This window comes from Pleurodeles waltl, chromosome 8 (assembly GCF_031143425.1).
Source record: "Pleurodeles waltl isolate 20211129_DDA chromosome 8, aPleWal1.hap1.20221129, whole genome shotgun sequence".
NCBI classification, from domain to species: domain Eukaryota; kingdom Metazoa; phylum Chordata; class Amphibia; order Caudata; family Salamandridae; genus Pleurodeles; species Pleurodeles waltl.
In genome coordinates, this window is record NC_090447.1 from 88105272 (window position 1) to 88120443 (window position 15172).

The 15172-nt window shown below is 43.5% G+C and overlaps 1 protein-coding gene across 1 annotated transcript in view; it reads right to left on the reverse strand.

The window, feature by feature from the left end:
• PGM2L1 (phosphoglucomutase 2 like 1) overlaps positions 1 to 15172 on the reverse strand; it is a 522422-nt gene that overhangs the window by 212265 nt on the left and 294985 nt on the right. The window contains exon 9 of the mRNA XM_069203801.1: positions 9467 to 9647. Coding sequence (XP_069059902.1) covers positions 9467 to 9647 — 181 coding nt within the window. The remainder of the gene's footprint in view (positions 1 to 9466; positions 9648 to 15172) is intronic.

Sequence of the window (15172 nt, forward strand, 5' to 3'; positions counted from 1 at the left end):
ATTTCATCTCTTTCCCTGCCCGCATGACAGCGGGCAGAAAAAGAGATGAAATCTCCTCTTTCAGCAAGCGGGAGCATTTTTTAAAGCTCCCACTTGGTGAAAGCGGAGTGTTTGCTTTTGATTGCTGGGATCTTTAAGCTGAGGATGGGCACCGCAGGAGGTAGCAGGAGCTGGCCCTGGATGTGACTGTCCGGATTGCCATATATGGCTCCCGGAGGGGGGCCATGCTGCTCCCCTCCTTTCATCGGCACAGACAGGCACCGGGGAGGTGGTGGCACCCCTTCTTATATATATTTTTTTTAATCAAGTTATTGGCCTCGTGGAGGAGGTGGTCCCCAGGGTCAGCAGTTCCCCATTGTATTTTAAGTGCTGCCCGGGGAAGGTCTTGGTCCCCGGGGCACAGAGGCGTGGCGGATGGTACAGTGCTGCCCCAGTTTTATTTGGTTATTGTGGCCCTGGAGAGGTGATAGTCCCCAGGGGCTGAGGGGCCAACGTGCCCTCCACCCCCTTAGAAGTGTAATGTTGTTGCCGTGGGGAGGTGGAGGTCCCAGGGGCAGTCCCTACATGCCCCCCCGATATTCAATTGTTCAGCTCCAGGGAGGTGGTGGTCCCCGGGGCTTTATTAAGTCCTAGGCGGTCGTCCTCTCCTCTTTTAGCTGCGGATTTCTCTGTGATTTAAAGAAAAATATGCTTTTAAGCTGGGGAGGGGGGAGTCGGCCAAGGACAGGTGTTGAGGGCAAACTTACCCTGCCCCCTTTTCTTTAATGTTTTTTTGGGGGGACGCGGCTGAAGCTGAATCAAGAAGCATTGGCAGACAATCATATATCAGCAGGAGATCTCCCTTGATCTGCGGTCCTAGATATAAAAATGTCTTTGCCCTTTAATATCTCAAAAACTACTGAACAGATTTACACCAAATTAAGAAAAGGGTGATCTGCGGGCCAAAAGCTACCTGTGGTGTAATTCCATCGAGCGGTTCAGGCTGCAGGCGTGTCTAAAGAGTCTATGGGAATTAACATGGGAAATGCACTTGTTTCGAACATCCCGATCATCATCACCACACAGTGCTGGAACACACATACAGAGTCCATATAAGGCACAGGCGCACCAATGAGATTATTTACATCTGGAATTTATCTGAGCCCTTGTGTGAGGGTTGAGTATACAAGAAGTAGCCAAAATAAACAACCATTATAAAAGATTCCTCAATGAAGACCGGCAGGTAGGTTATTTGCAAGAGCTATCATACTAATCAGAAAGAATGTTACAAAAGGTTGATTCAGAGATACTGATCCCTGCAACTTCCTAAGATAAAACCTCACTAAGTACTAGGGACGTGGGGTGAGAATTGTTACCACACATTAAATAATTAAAAACTTCCCTGCCCCATCAAGAATGCTCTTGTTCATCAAATGCAATACAATACTGTTGGACCTAACATCTTTGGTGTGGTTTTTCAATGCAATACTGTTGGACCTGACATCCTTGGCGTGGTTTCCCCCAACCTTTTGCAGACTTCGTTTTTGATGGTTTCAGGACTCTATGCACTTTACCACAGCTAACCAGTGCTAAAGTGAATGTTCTCTCGGTTAGACATGGAAAAATTGGCTACACCTAAATGGCACATTTAATTTACTTATAACTCCCTAGCAAAATGGTACTACATGTACCTAGGGTCTGTAAATTAAATGCTATTAGTGGGCCTGTGGAACTAATGTTGCCATCCACTTACATAGCCTTCTAAATATGTTTCTGGCTTGCCATTGCAGCCAGTATGTACAATTTTAAACAGCTAGTTCGATCTCACAAAATAAACCTTATTGCTAGGAGTAAACTTTATTTTTTATATATACAAGTTGCCCCTAAGGTAGACCCTAAACAGCCCAGTGAGCAGGCTGCGGCTGGACATGTACTTTGAGGTTTTACATGTCCTGGTAATGAAAGACTCACAAATATGTTTTTCACTACAGCAAGACATACCTCTCCCAAAGGATAATATTGGGTTACCGTATTATTACAGTTAATAAGTGGTAAATTTCATTTGGTAGCAGATAGGAAGTTCGAGTTTGGTGTCTGAAGAATTTTAATTTAAAACCTCTTTAATGGAAAAGTCAGATTTAATTCACAATTATGAAAATGTCCCTTTCACATTGAAACGTTCCTGTCCTAGCCATTTAGTGCCTGTATCCTGGGCCATGAGTAGCTGTAGCTGGCAGTTGGCCTTGTTGTACTTCTCCTAGACAGTAAGACAAAGGGGGAAAGTGTTAGCCGGATGAGCATCTCTGGCTTGATGAGGGGGAGGAGCTATCACCAACCACGCTTACACATCACAAAGCCGCTGCCTAAGCACATTCACAAAGGGTTTGACACTAGTCTTGTGTGCCTCTATACTAGCTGGGACCAGGGTAGGGTGACAGAAAATAACAAGCACCCCTGGGAGTGGACACCTCCAGAAACTTCTCCAACTTCAAAGATGGCACCAAGTATAAACACTGGACACTAAGACCCAACTCTTCAGTACACCTCTGGATCTGTAGATGACTCAGAAGGACTACTGTGCTGCTCTGCGGCCTGAGTGAAAAGGACTGGACCAGCATCTTGAACCCAGGACCACCAGTGTGACTCCAACAGCTACTTGGCTGGCCTCCTGATCAGAGCCTTAGGGAAAGAAAAGGCTCAAACCACCTTGAACCCAGCACCTGGACTCTGCCTGCTGGGAGCCCTACCCCAAATGGGGCTACCTCAGGTCTGGACCCTTGAAAGTGAGCCTGAATGTGCGCTGTCACCCCAGCTGTGCTCCTGTGAGCAGAACAGGTGCAGCGCAACGCATCTCCTCACAGCCTCATTGGAGCCGCCTCTGCCCAACAAGTCTGACACAAGGCCTCGCGTCACAGTCCGCAGCTTCCTTGGAACCGCTGATGTGCGACGCATTCTCAACGCAGACCTTCTCTTCACAAGCCCCTCGTCAACAGCATCTTCACTGATGACAAAGGACTCTGCTTCGCAGCCTGCAGCTTCCTCTGAACTGCTGCTACGCAATGCATCCTCGACACAGGATCTCGCACCATTCCACAACCACAATTAAAGGTACCTTGCCTAACCTGGTTCCGTATCCAGCTCGTGTTACATCGCGGTCAGTCTGAACTTGTGACTTTGTCCAGGTCCGGTGCGACTAGATTACCATAGATGGTGGCTTTGTGCATATAGGCACTATTTTGAGTTACATCTTTAAAGTTGCATATCTAAGATTCTACTGATTGGAATTTTGTTGTTTTGGTCTCAAATAACGTATTACATTTTACACTATTTAAAAAAAAATATTGTGGGAATTATTTTGTGTTGGGTTTTCACTTTATTACTGTTTGAAGTGTCACATAAAAGGTTTACTCATTGCCCCTAAGTTAAGCCTGACTGCTTTGTGGCAAGCTAGAAAGCAGTCAAGCAAGGGTTAATTCAGAATTTGCTTGTGTTCCACCCTGACAAGAATTGTAGTTCCTGCCTGAGTAGGGTTTGACCCCCTGACCCAACTAAAGAGGGCAGGATTAGCTGCAGTAATCTTTGTGGAATAGACTCTGAAACTTTGTGATGCTGGTTAATCAGCAACCTCATAACCATGAGCCACCATCAATAAAATCCATCAGCATATAGTCTGTTTTCTGCGTTCTTTACTTTTTATGTGCACCAAAAAAGCCAGTAAACAGATTACCATCTTCTCTAAAATCTTTAGCCCTGTGAACCTGTGAATGTAATGACTTACGGCCCTACGTGGATCAAGGACAACTATGTACATTATTATACTTTTTTTTTTTCTCAAAGAGATTAGATTCAAGATCTTTTTCTCAACCTGGAGCAAGTCCTGGTCCTATGCCTCCAGAAAGACCTCAAATGACCTTCAAAGTGCACTTCTTTAATTTCACCTGCACTCCTACAGTTTTTGAAGCAGTGATCATAAGACTGCATTGTGCGGAGGATCCAGGCAGTACAAACATTCAATGTCAGATATTTCTTCAACATTGGTCTGTTATGCATAGTATAAAGCACAACAGTTTTGGAGGAAACATCTCAAAATTTCAAAATAATCGATAAAATATAAAAAACATTGTCGAGAGACTGACTAAAAGGCCCTGTACCTGTGGAGGAACAGAAAAAAGGAACAGACATTGCTGTAGCAAGTTTGCTATATACGGACTACATGCAACACTACCATCACTGTCTTGCAACACTCATCATGAAAAACAGTGCCACCTATCATCTAGGAATGGCTTTAAAATTTCCACATCCAGTCTCTCAACTGGTGCTGGAGTCTGGAATCTGAAAAGCGCATATCCATTAGAAACTATAAAGAGTAAAAGCAAAGCCTGAAAGTATGACAGTCTATTTTTTCTGACTTCTTATTTCTGATTGTGTGAGCAGGTCCTTGACATAATCTTTGCACTGTTCTGTTCATGCATTCAATATATTCATGTATCCAAGTGCACAATTTTTCTTTTATAAATGTGTGTTGCATTTAGCTTTTGATTGCACATGTACAATAGAAAACATTTACTATGTAATAGTTTGAGGGTGCATCAACTATTCATATGTATTCATATGATTTACAATAAGTTAACACTTTACCTCATTCTGAAAGAGGACTGTACTTTGGTACAAACATGCATTAGGCAGAGGGGAATCTTCAGCTTTCCGGGAGACTTGGTTCGTGCGAGCTGTATCTGTAAACGTCTTCAATAAAGGCCATATGTGTCTTAGTGCACGCCTGGCCTTATAAACTTGCTAGGAAATGCGATAACAGCACAAATGGTCCTTCTCAAAGTACAAAATAGGCCTGTTCTTCGACTGATGTATGAGGGCTCGAGGTCACCTCAAGAAATTCAGACAGGCACTTTTGGTGAGAAAACAACTTAGCTACAGGCTAGAGGGAGAGGCTGGCAAACAAAGACTGGTTCCATTGTTCAATACAATGAACCCATGAAATACCCTCATAATGTTGCAAAAATGTCAGCTGTTTTGTGTATTAATTGTTTTCACAGCAACTATTTTGTTTATTGTCACATTTACATCCATACACATTATCTCCCAAGATCAACCACGAATCTCATCCAACAGACACTTATAAATAACTATTCACCAATACTGTAAGATACCCTCTAGGCCAATAGTGCCTAACCTTTTGACTTATGTGGTCCCCCACTTTATCATTATTGGAACCCGGGGCCCCCCACAGAATCATTACTGGAATCCGGGGACCCCCCCAATGAGTCATTACTGAAAGCTGGGGACCTAATCTGTTAATATTATTTAATTTTCTAAGCAGTCGCGGACCCCCTCAGGAGGCTTTGCGGACCCCCAATGCGTCCCTGGACCACAGGTTGGGAACCACTGCTCTAGGCCATTCTTAGGACAACAGGGAGTGTGTTCCAGTGTGGGAAATCGTAACAAAGCATGGGAGCCAATGTTTCTCTATACTTTAACAACCTACCAACGCTGAGAAGAAGAAGAAAATATGGTCACATTGAAATCACGTATGGTACAAGGCCTTTGCATTTTATTTCTAAATCGTGTTCGAGTCCTGTCCTAACAACTAGAACTTATTCATACTATAACATAAAAGTATCCTAGAGTCACACAGAATAAAGCCAGACAGTGGGTATTTTTTGTAAACTTTCATTATGTATTAATGGTTGCAGTATGCTTTCACTACGTATTAATGGCTGGTGTATTGAACACCATGGGGCACAGAGGAACCCACCCCCATGATCTGGTAACTATTCGTATTTAAATTTTTATTAATTTTGTCGTGACAGGTTCAAAAGTACAACACAGAATTCATGTATTGGTCACTATATAAGGCAATACAGTAACAACAACCAAAATACAAACCTCTGCTCAAGAAGCATACCATGACACCCCAGAGGGGTTGACAATGATGAGAAGGAGATCAATAAGTAACTTGGTATAAACTTCAGACAACAATAACAGAAACTGGTTTAATATCCAATAAATGTGGAATGCAAAAACTCTAATGGGAATGGCAGCGGTTCCTCTCCGTGGGAAACAAGCGTATGGACAATCACACTCCCGCAGTCCCGTCCGGGGCCTAATCGCAAATCTGGAATTGGCAGGCCTGCCAGCAACTTTTGACAGGTCGCAGGCCTTTCCGCTTAAGCCCTCTAAGGGAAAACATATAGCGGGCAAGTTCTGTCAAGCAGGGCTAAACCATGTTGCAAGCTAGGGAGACACTAGAGAAGCAAGGAATCTTTAGTAGGGGATCTCTTAGATATCAGGGGTAAGGCAGTAGATATAATGTATCCCTGAGGTAGGAAGATTTATAAGTGTCATCAGCTCTTGAAGACCAAGCCCCAGACTTCTTCGAAGGACTGCAATATGTCATTCAACGTGTAAATTATTCACTCAAAGAGTGTCATATCATACATGCTATTCAGCTGAGAATGGGGGATGTCAAATTCTCATCTCTGTATTGGAAATGTCTTTATGGAACCATTGGAGACCATGTCATCAATATGACGAATGTCATGTACGATCGGGGGATGTCAAATTCTCGTCTCTGTATGGGAAATGTCTTTATGGAACCATTGGAGACCAGGTCATCAATATGACAAATGTCTTGTATGATCCAAATAGACCAATGGATTTCTACTTCCCCCCCACCATTGTGATAGGCACATTGCGTCATAATGGAGCTTTGGAGGGGGAACTTTATCAGTGTATAGGCTCTGTGCCACATGTATCATGAGGCGTGGATGATAAAGTTAGAGAGGGGTAATGGGTGGTTGTGAGATGTATTAGGTGTCATACACAACAAGGTTGCCAGATGTGTATGGCATAAGATGTTCCAATGGCACCCAAGTGGACGTCATCTTGAATGTGGGAAGCAGATAAACCAAATGAGTGAATGTTTCGCTAACCAATAGCCCTCCAAGTGTGGGAGATGTAGATCGCCCTTCTCCTGGGAGGAGTGGAGCTTGGCTCATTTCAGACAGGATGGTGGTATAAGAAGGGACAACATGCTGAAAATGTAGTTAAATTTGTGGATTATGTTCATCGTGATGACTTGAACCTTTCCCCCACAGGGGCAGATTCATGGCAGACCACCTGCGAAAATCGCTTCCCATACTATCTATACTCGGTTGAGCATTGTCAGGGACCATGTCCAGCAAGCCCCGGTATATGTACACCAAGATATTTCTTTTTTTTTTTGTACTTAGCCACTTATAGCAAATAATTTATTTTATATGCAGAAAACTGGGAAAAGGAATTCAGTTGGGACATTAGGGAGGGTGCTGGTTCAGAAGAAGGCAAAAGTCAGGTGAAATTAATCCGCTTAATAGAACGCTTTGACCCGTCTTGCCACTTTGTTTACGCCCTTAATGTTGTCAGAGTTCATGGCAATCGCCAGGGGCTCTTGAGACAGTAGGAATAATGGCAGTGATAGCAAACACTCTTTCTGAATACCTCAATGCATTGTAAAAGATGAGAAGGGGCACACTTTATAGGCGGCAGATGCAGTGGGTTTGTGGTACATGCCTTCGGTAAGGGTAAGAAAATTGTGGCCTATGTCATTCCTCTACTGGACCGAAAACAATAGCCCCAGTTGACTAGGTCAAAGGCCTTTTCGACAATCGGGGAGAGGAGGACTTTTTCGTCCACATCATCTCTCACCTGCCAGAGTGCGTGAGAGAGTACAAATGTGGTTGGTGCAGGAGCGACTGGTGACACAACCCAGTTGAGTAGGAATAATGGCAGTGATAGCAAACACTCTTTCTGAATACCTCAATGTATGGTAAAAGATGAGGAGGGGCACACTTTATAGGCGGCAGATGCAGTGGGTTCGTGGTACATGCCTTTGGTAAGGGTAAGAAAATTGTGGCCTATGTCATTCCTCTACTGGACCGAAAACAATAGCCCCAGTTGACTAGGTCAAAGGCCTTTTCGACATTCAGGGAGAGGAGGACTTTTTCGTCCACATCATCTCTCACCTGCCAGAGTGTGTGAGAGAGTACAAATGTGGTTGGTGCAGGAGCGACTGGTGACACAACCCAGCTGTGAAGGGAGTATAAGGGCTGTGATGTCTTGTATAGGAGCGTCCATGAAATCTTGGCCAGTATTTGAGCATCAGCATTTTCTCAATGAAATTCGCCTATATCTGGAGTATTCTAGGGTACCCTTCTCAAGTCTTTCAAGTCTTGCTCAGAGCCGAAATTCTGGTACTGAGCAAATCGGGGATTGGTGTCAATTTATAGGGCCTCCTTGTATGCCAAAATGCGTACTGGGATGGTCTGAGGTTTGGTGGCTTTCTAAAATTCAGCCAGGAAACCGCCTACTCTGGTGGCCTTCCTGGTAGGCATAGCATCAATCACCAAGGAGACCCCTTCCACCGAAATCACACCTTCTATTTGTGCCGATTGGGCTGGGGTCAGCTTTGGCAGATTGGGGTTTCAAAAAAATGCAGTTTTGGAATCTATGGTTGGGGCACTCCAGAAGTATTGAGATTCTCATAATATTTCTGAAACCCTGCTGCAATAGCCATTGGATGGATTAACAGGTGCAAAGGATTGGGTTCGCTCTATAGGAATCTTGCTATCTAAGTTGATGGACCAGTAGGTGGCCCACTTTTCCTTCCAATTCATAGGATGTGGGAAAGGCATTTCTCTGCTTCTGTTGTTCAAAGAGGGTTCAATTGATATTTGGCCAATAGGAGCTCCCTAAGAAGCACCTGGTTCGGAGATGAGAAGTAAGTAGAGGTCAAGGACCCAATCTGGGATTCCAGACCAGATTATGATTCTAAGAGCTTCCATTTGGGAAGCTTTTCTACCAAATATCTCTGCACGTATCCTGCAAGGCAGGATTTTGCCTCTAGGTCTTTGTAGTGAGAGGCATTTAAGCGCCAGGGGCCCGCAAGAGCTGTAGCAGCCCCAGGTCCGGGCATACATCTATGAAGTGGTGACCTGAAATCCCACAGGAGATTATAATCGTGTTAGACAAATGTTGAGACAAGAGAGGGGTGAGAAGGGTGTAGACAAAATAGTTAATTAGAGTTTGGATGCTACGAGGGCAACAGTGTAATCAGTTTCCATAGTCTGTGGATGTAAGTGTCTCCAGGGGGGTGGCGAAGGGTATGATCCTGCATCAGGTCTCGTAATGCACTTCTGTCACGGTCATGGTGTACATCTGGTCTGCTTAATCTGTCCAATGTGACATTCCAGTGGCCGCCAATGATAACCCAAAAGGTACCAAAGGACGTGAGTTGCCTGCTGATCAACTTTCTGAAAAATGTTTATGAATAATACTATCTGAAAAATGTTTCTGACTGTTTTTCTTTTTATGGGGAGTGATGGAGGTGGTTAGCCAACACATATAAAATCCAAGCTCCACCAGACAATAGTATTAGAAGCTCAGTGACAAAACAATTATCTCAACATTTAATTACAAGATAGCAGGTCCTTACTTCAAAATGAAATCCTTCATTAAGTGCAATTGCTGACAAGATTTTAGAAGAGACTGTTGTTGCCAACATATAAATATCCTTCACATCAATTTTCCTCTGATTGTTCTCCTTCCAGCATGTAAACATCCACCATCCAAGTAAAGCAGCCAGCTCATTCCCTGTAAATACTTTCCATCGTCCACTGCAAACAAAAAGTAATATAATTAATTTTGCAGACATTAAAGGGAAGATTTAGTTGTTTCCATATGTAAGATGGAACATCTAGAAAGTCTGCACTACTCTAAGCCATTTCTTCCGCACTAATAAGAAGTAACTACCACAGATCTAACAGTCCTTTTCTCCCCATCAGGGTCAGGGGTTAACACAACAAAACGAACACTGCAAAAAGGAAAAGTGGAGTAGCCAAGTTGGTGTTTTGTGTTTGTTTGTTGAATACATAATATTATGAGTAAATAACCGTCTGCTCCTTGCTTCTTTTCACACAATGGGCTCCAGATGCATAACGTTAAGTGTTACTTATAAGGCACCCCAAGGGCCAGCTCAGATACCACAGGGCACAGACTCAAACAAATAGATCTTTAATTCTTTATTACATTTCTCCGAGATACGAAAATAGTCTTAAATGTGAAGATGTCTCATGCCACCACAATTCACTAGTCATCCTTTATCATGCAACCTTAACACCCATCCTGAGTTATAAGGAAAACTCCAGTTTTTCCGTTTTTACTGGTTCCCACAGATAAAGACAGACAGAAACAATGTGTCTGTTTCCTGTCTGTATTTATTTTTAGTAGCAGATTAATACTGACATTCGAGCCTCTTCCCAGTGACTCTCCATGTTGTCCTTTGTGAATTTCAGTCCAACAGCTGAGCCAATAGACAGCACAGTGAGTTAAAAAAACAGATGGAATTTCCTTAAATACAGGCATATGTGAACATATGTTTGCAGTATATTGCTAATATTTGCCTGTGGGTGTACGGTTCGGATTGAATTGCTAAATCGAGAATTTGCTAAAACATGAATGCATGTTTAACCATTAAATATCAATCGGATGCTTATCAAAGACCTGGGCAGCCGGCTGACACTTCTGGGCCTGCGGACTATGGGGTACTGAGGTGGACAAGCTGTGAGGGGTTGTGCCTGTACAGTGTGATGCTGATGGATAGTGAATTTATGGGTTGGGCAACTTGACATGTTATTCTTGTCAGCTTTTCAGTTAGTTGTGGCGTATACTTTTATACTGCTGTTGGGCTTCCTACAGTCATGCATGCTTCTCTACCGCATAAAATCCACTGGGCTGTTTCATTCATATTCTTGATTTAATGCGCCTACTGTAAGCCTACAATTTTCACTTTCTCATGTACTGTGGCCTGCCAGTGACCTATATGACCTTATAAGCTGTCTGATAGTTATGCAAAATGAAAATAAAGTTAAAAAAAATATGTTTATAAGTTAAATAAATGTGGAAATACACAATTTTATGACGCCATTTATTGTCAAAACACAAAATACACCAATAAGATGGACAAAAAAAAAATATGGATACTTACAGAGTGAAATGATAATAAAATAATTACCATAAAACCAGGAACCCTAGTTATAAGCTTTCGACCTACTTTTCCAGTGCGCTAAATCACTCTGATACGATTTCATGATGTAGTTAGAGAGTTAGAATGTCACTGTACTAGATCTAGTGACTCAGTGCTACCACCTAACCGTCAAGCTATGTTCCTGTTGTCTTACACCTCCCACAGGTCAGCTACTGTCACTAAGGGCCAGATTTGCGATTCTCAAATAGCGATTTTTAAGAAATCGCTATTTCAGAAATGCAAAAAGGTATGTATGGTTTTTGCGATTCGGTAATAGCGATTTCTTAAAAATCGCAAATGCTATTACCGAATCGCAAATAGAGAATCTGTCGCTATTCACACCTATGGGCCTGCTGGCCCATTTCTGCGAATTTTTTGCATTTCCAAAATTGCGATTTCTTAACCAGAAATCGCAATTTTGGAAATGCAAAACCCTAGGGTGCTGGGGGCCTAAGGCCCCCTCTTCTGCACCCCAAAAAAAATTGGGGGGACATGTAAGGTGCACACATGCCAAAAGGGCATGTGTGCTTTACATGTACATTTTAAAAATGCATTTCAAATGCATTTTAAAATTTTGCACATGGTTACCACCAGGTTCAACCTGGTGGTAATTAGCGATTCCTAAATGCCCAAATCGCATTTAGGAATGGCTTCATACATGTGCTAAGAAATCGCAAATAAGGAATCCTTATTTGCGATTTCTTATTTAGAGAGTCTACAAACATTACCTAAAACTCACCAACCTGGCGATGGCCCTCTTTAAGCAACTTATAGGCATGTCCTGGAAAACAGTGCCACAGCTAGAGATCAAGTGCTGGCACCGGGTTGTGCTTAGGTGGGCAACTGCTGACGCTATAACATGTGATCTAAGAGCACGGGGTGGGGAGCGCTGAAGAGATGCTGCCACACTATGAGACACTTTTGTGCTCAAACTGCAGGACAAATGCAATGCCCCTACCTGACCCTTAATCACTGACACAGCCCCAAATACTTCCAGATACTGACACTGTAGGGGTGGATACTGATTTAGGGACCCTCTGCAGTGGGATTTTAACTTTCGCCCTCATCGGGCGGAGAGGATCCATTACCCCTGGACGTCCTGCTGACTGAGCAGGAAGTACTTTATCTCTACTTCACAAGCACAGCTACACACAGCTGCTCTCTCACATTACCCCAGTTCACACCGACTGTCTGCTGCTTCCATTTGGAAAATACCACAAGTTCTGATGGGTACCCCCGTCTCCCGGATTGTTCACACACACACTTTAGGTTGTATAGTTGTAGGTCATTGCAGTAGTATGGCTTTATGTTTTTGCCACTGTTTTGGGGACTACATTGACCTCCCCACCTCCCCACAGGTAGAGGCTTACACCAGCTGACTGCTGCCTGGTCTACATATGTGAGTTTCCTCACAAAGCTCCACCCACACCCCATAGTTATACTGTCTTGATTTTTACTGTTTGCTGATCGGTGTATTGCCATAACTGTTATTCTTTACAAGTGTCTTGATCACTGTTGTACCGACTAGAAAAAGCCAATAAAGAAATATTTATAAAAAATTTGTTTTTAAAACGACAGGCACATAGAGGTTTTGTCAAGGGATGTCTAGCTGCCAAGATGACATCAGCCACCTCCGGAGAACGGTTGAAGGTGTTCAGCTGTCACTGCTCAATCTCTACCCCTGAAAGTGGAGTTGTAAAGGCCCGGGTGCAGAACTTTTCCCTGCTGCTGCGATAACAGATCCTCCTGGAGGGACAGCCTATTGACGGACAGATGCTCAAGCCCAAAAATTCTGGATACTGTACTTTCTGTGCCCAATCAGGGGACGCCAGGGTTACTTGGGTCCACTAGTTTGACTTAGGCCACGTTGGTTCTGATCTTCCTGACAACTAGGACAGGAGTGGTATCGGCAGAAATGCATACAGGAGCCTTGAGTACCACTCGCATCTCTGAGCAACAGACACCCTGGAATTCCCATGTGCAGAAGCGCTGACATAATGTGTTACTGGCAAGAACAGCTAGAGCGAAGGTTCTGCCCATTCATGTAGAGACCTTGTGTCACCTCTGACTGCAACTGCCGTTTATGATCCACTAGGAGATGATGGCTGGAGTCATAGGTCCCGGCATTCAATGATCGGTGAGGTAGTTCGGTGCCAGGAACATTCCTTGGCGCTCCAGCCACTTCCAGGCGCCAGGGCATCCAGGCGCACTGTCTGTGGCCCCAGCCCAGCCTGTTTGTTGCAGTATCACATGGCAGTGGTGTTGCCTGTGAGCCCATGTAACAGCTTCCCCTTGATCGATCAAAGGCTTTCAACGCAAAGCGGATGGCCCTCAGCTCCAGATGGCTGAGATGGTGCCAGGACCCTGCCAGGGACCACAGGCCTATGATCTTCACCTCTTTCAGATGGCCACCCCAACCCAGGAGTTAAGCATCAGTCACCTCTATCAGTTATAGGTGAGGAAGGATAAGTTACTTACCTGTAAATCCTAGTTCTCTTCCAGGGGTATCCTCATCAAAGTCATAAACATTGAATATTCCCGCCCTTGTGCAGGGACCCCGGAGCATATATAAAATACACACATATAAAGTATGAAATATGCATGAAAAATATACATATAGCATTTTTAGTAGACATATCTTTCATACTAAACTCATATATACACGTGTAAAACAGCAATGCAGGCTATAATCATAAACAGGCTAAAATGCTTTATTTCTATGAAGTTTTTTTTTTGTTTTTTTAATCATTATAAAATTACAATAGAGAATAAATATCTACCCAAGCCCCCAAAACTGGGCTTAGGGAAATAAGCAGTAGTAATCACTAGAGAAAAAGAGAAAAAAACTACATTGAAAAACAATGGAGCATTCTTAGCCAATAGGCTGCATGCAGGTTAACACAGGAGAACCATAAAAACTTTGGCACCGTGCCTTTAAGACCCTGAGCACCTCCAGTATCCCACCATGCCTCAGGGGTGAAGGAGAGGTGACAGTTGGTTCACAGTTAGGTCAGTACTTTTTTACGGTGACAATCTGTGTAACTGATTCGAAAGATAGTCTGTCCTGCACTTCTAGGAGACGTGCGTCCGGGGAGGAGGGTGGGTTGTTTATGACTTTGATGAGGATACCCCTGGAAGAGAACTAGGATTTACAGGTAAGTAACTTATCCTTCTCTTCTAGGGGATCCTCATCAATAGTCATAAACATTGAATAGATTAGCAAGCCCATCCCTAAACTCTGCGGACTGTCTAATAGAAGTGCAGGAATAGATATGTATCATGCAAACAAATTTCTCAGAGAGGCCTGCCCCACTTGGGCATCTGCTCTTCCATCTGAGTCCAAACAGTAATGTCTAGTAAATGTATGTACAGACTTCCATGTAGCAGCCTTACAAATCTCAGATATTGGGAAATTGTTAAGGAGGGCAGCAGTAGCCGCTTTTCCCCTTGTGGAATGTGCTTTAGGTCTAGCTAGTAGTTGTTTGTTAGCCAACTGGTAAGCATTAACAATACAAGAAACTATCCATCTTGATATTGTTCGTTTAGATGCTGCCTCTCCTGTCCTCAAATGACCATAATTTACAAACAAGTGGTTGGAATGTCTAATCAATTTTGTTTTATCCAAATAAAATTTCAGCACTCTTTTCAAATCTAGGGAGTGCAACGCTTTCTCCGCCGGAGTCTCCGGATTGGGGAAGAAAGTCGGTAGAGAGAGAGTCTGATTGATGTGGAATTCTGACACCACCTTCGGTAGGAATGACGGGTGAGTTCGCAGAACCACTCTATTGTCGTGAAAAACTGTGTACGGTTCTTTGGAAGACAAAGCCTGAATTTCACTGACCCTCCTCGCGGAAGTAATGGCTACTAAAAAAAGCCGTCTTCCACGTAAGGTGCTGCAAAGAGGCTTTGTGTATAGGTTCGAAAGCAGTGCCCATAAGTTTTGACAATACTATGTTCAGCTCCCATGGAGGAGAGGGTCTCCGAATGGGCGGAAAAACTTTTTTCAAACCTTCTAAGAAATCCTTGACTACTGGTTTCGTAAAGAAGGATTCCTGAGAAGGTGATTTACGATAGGCTGTAATGGCAGACAAATGTACCTTAATAGATGATACCTGC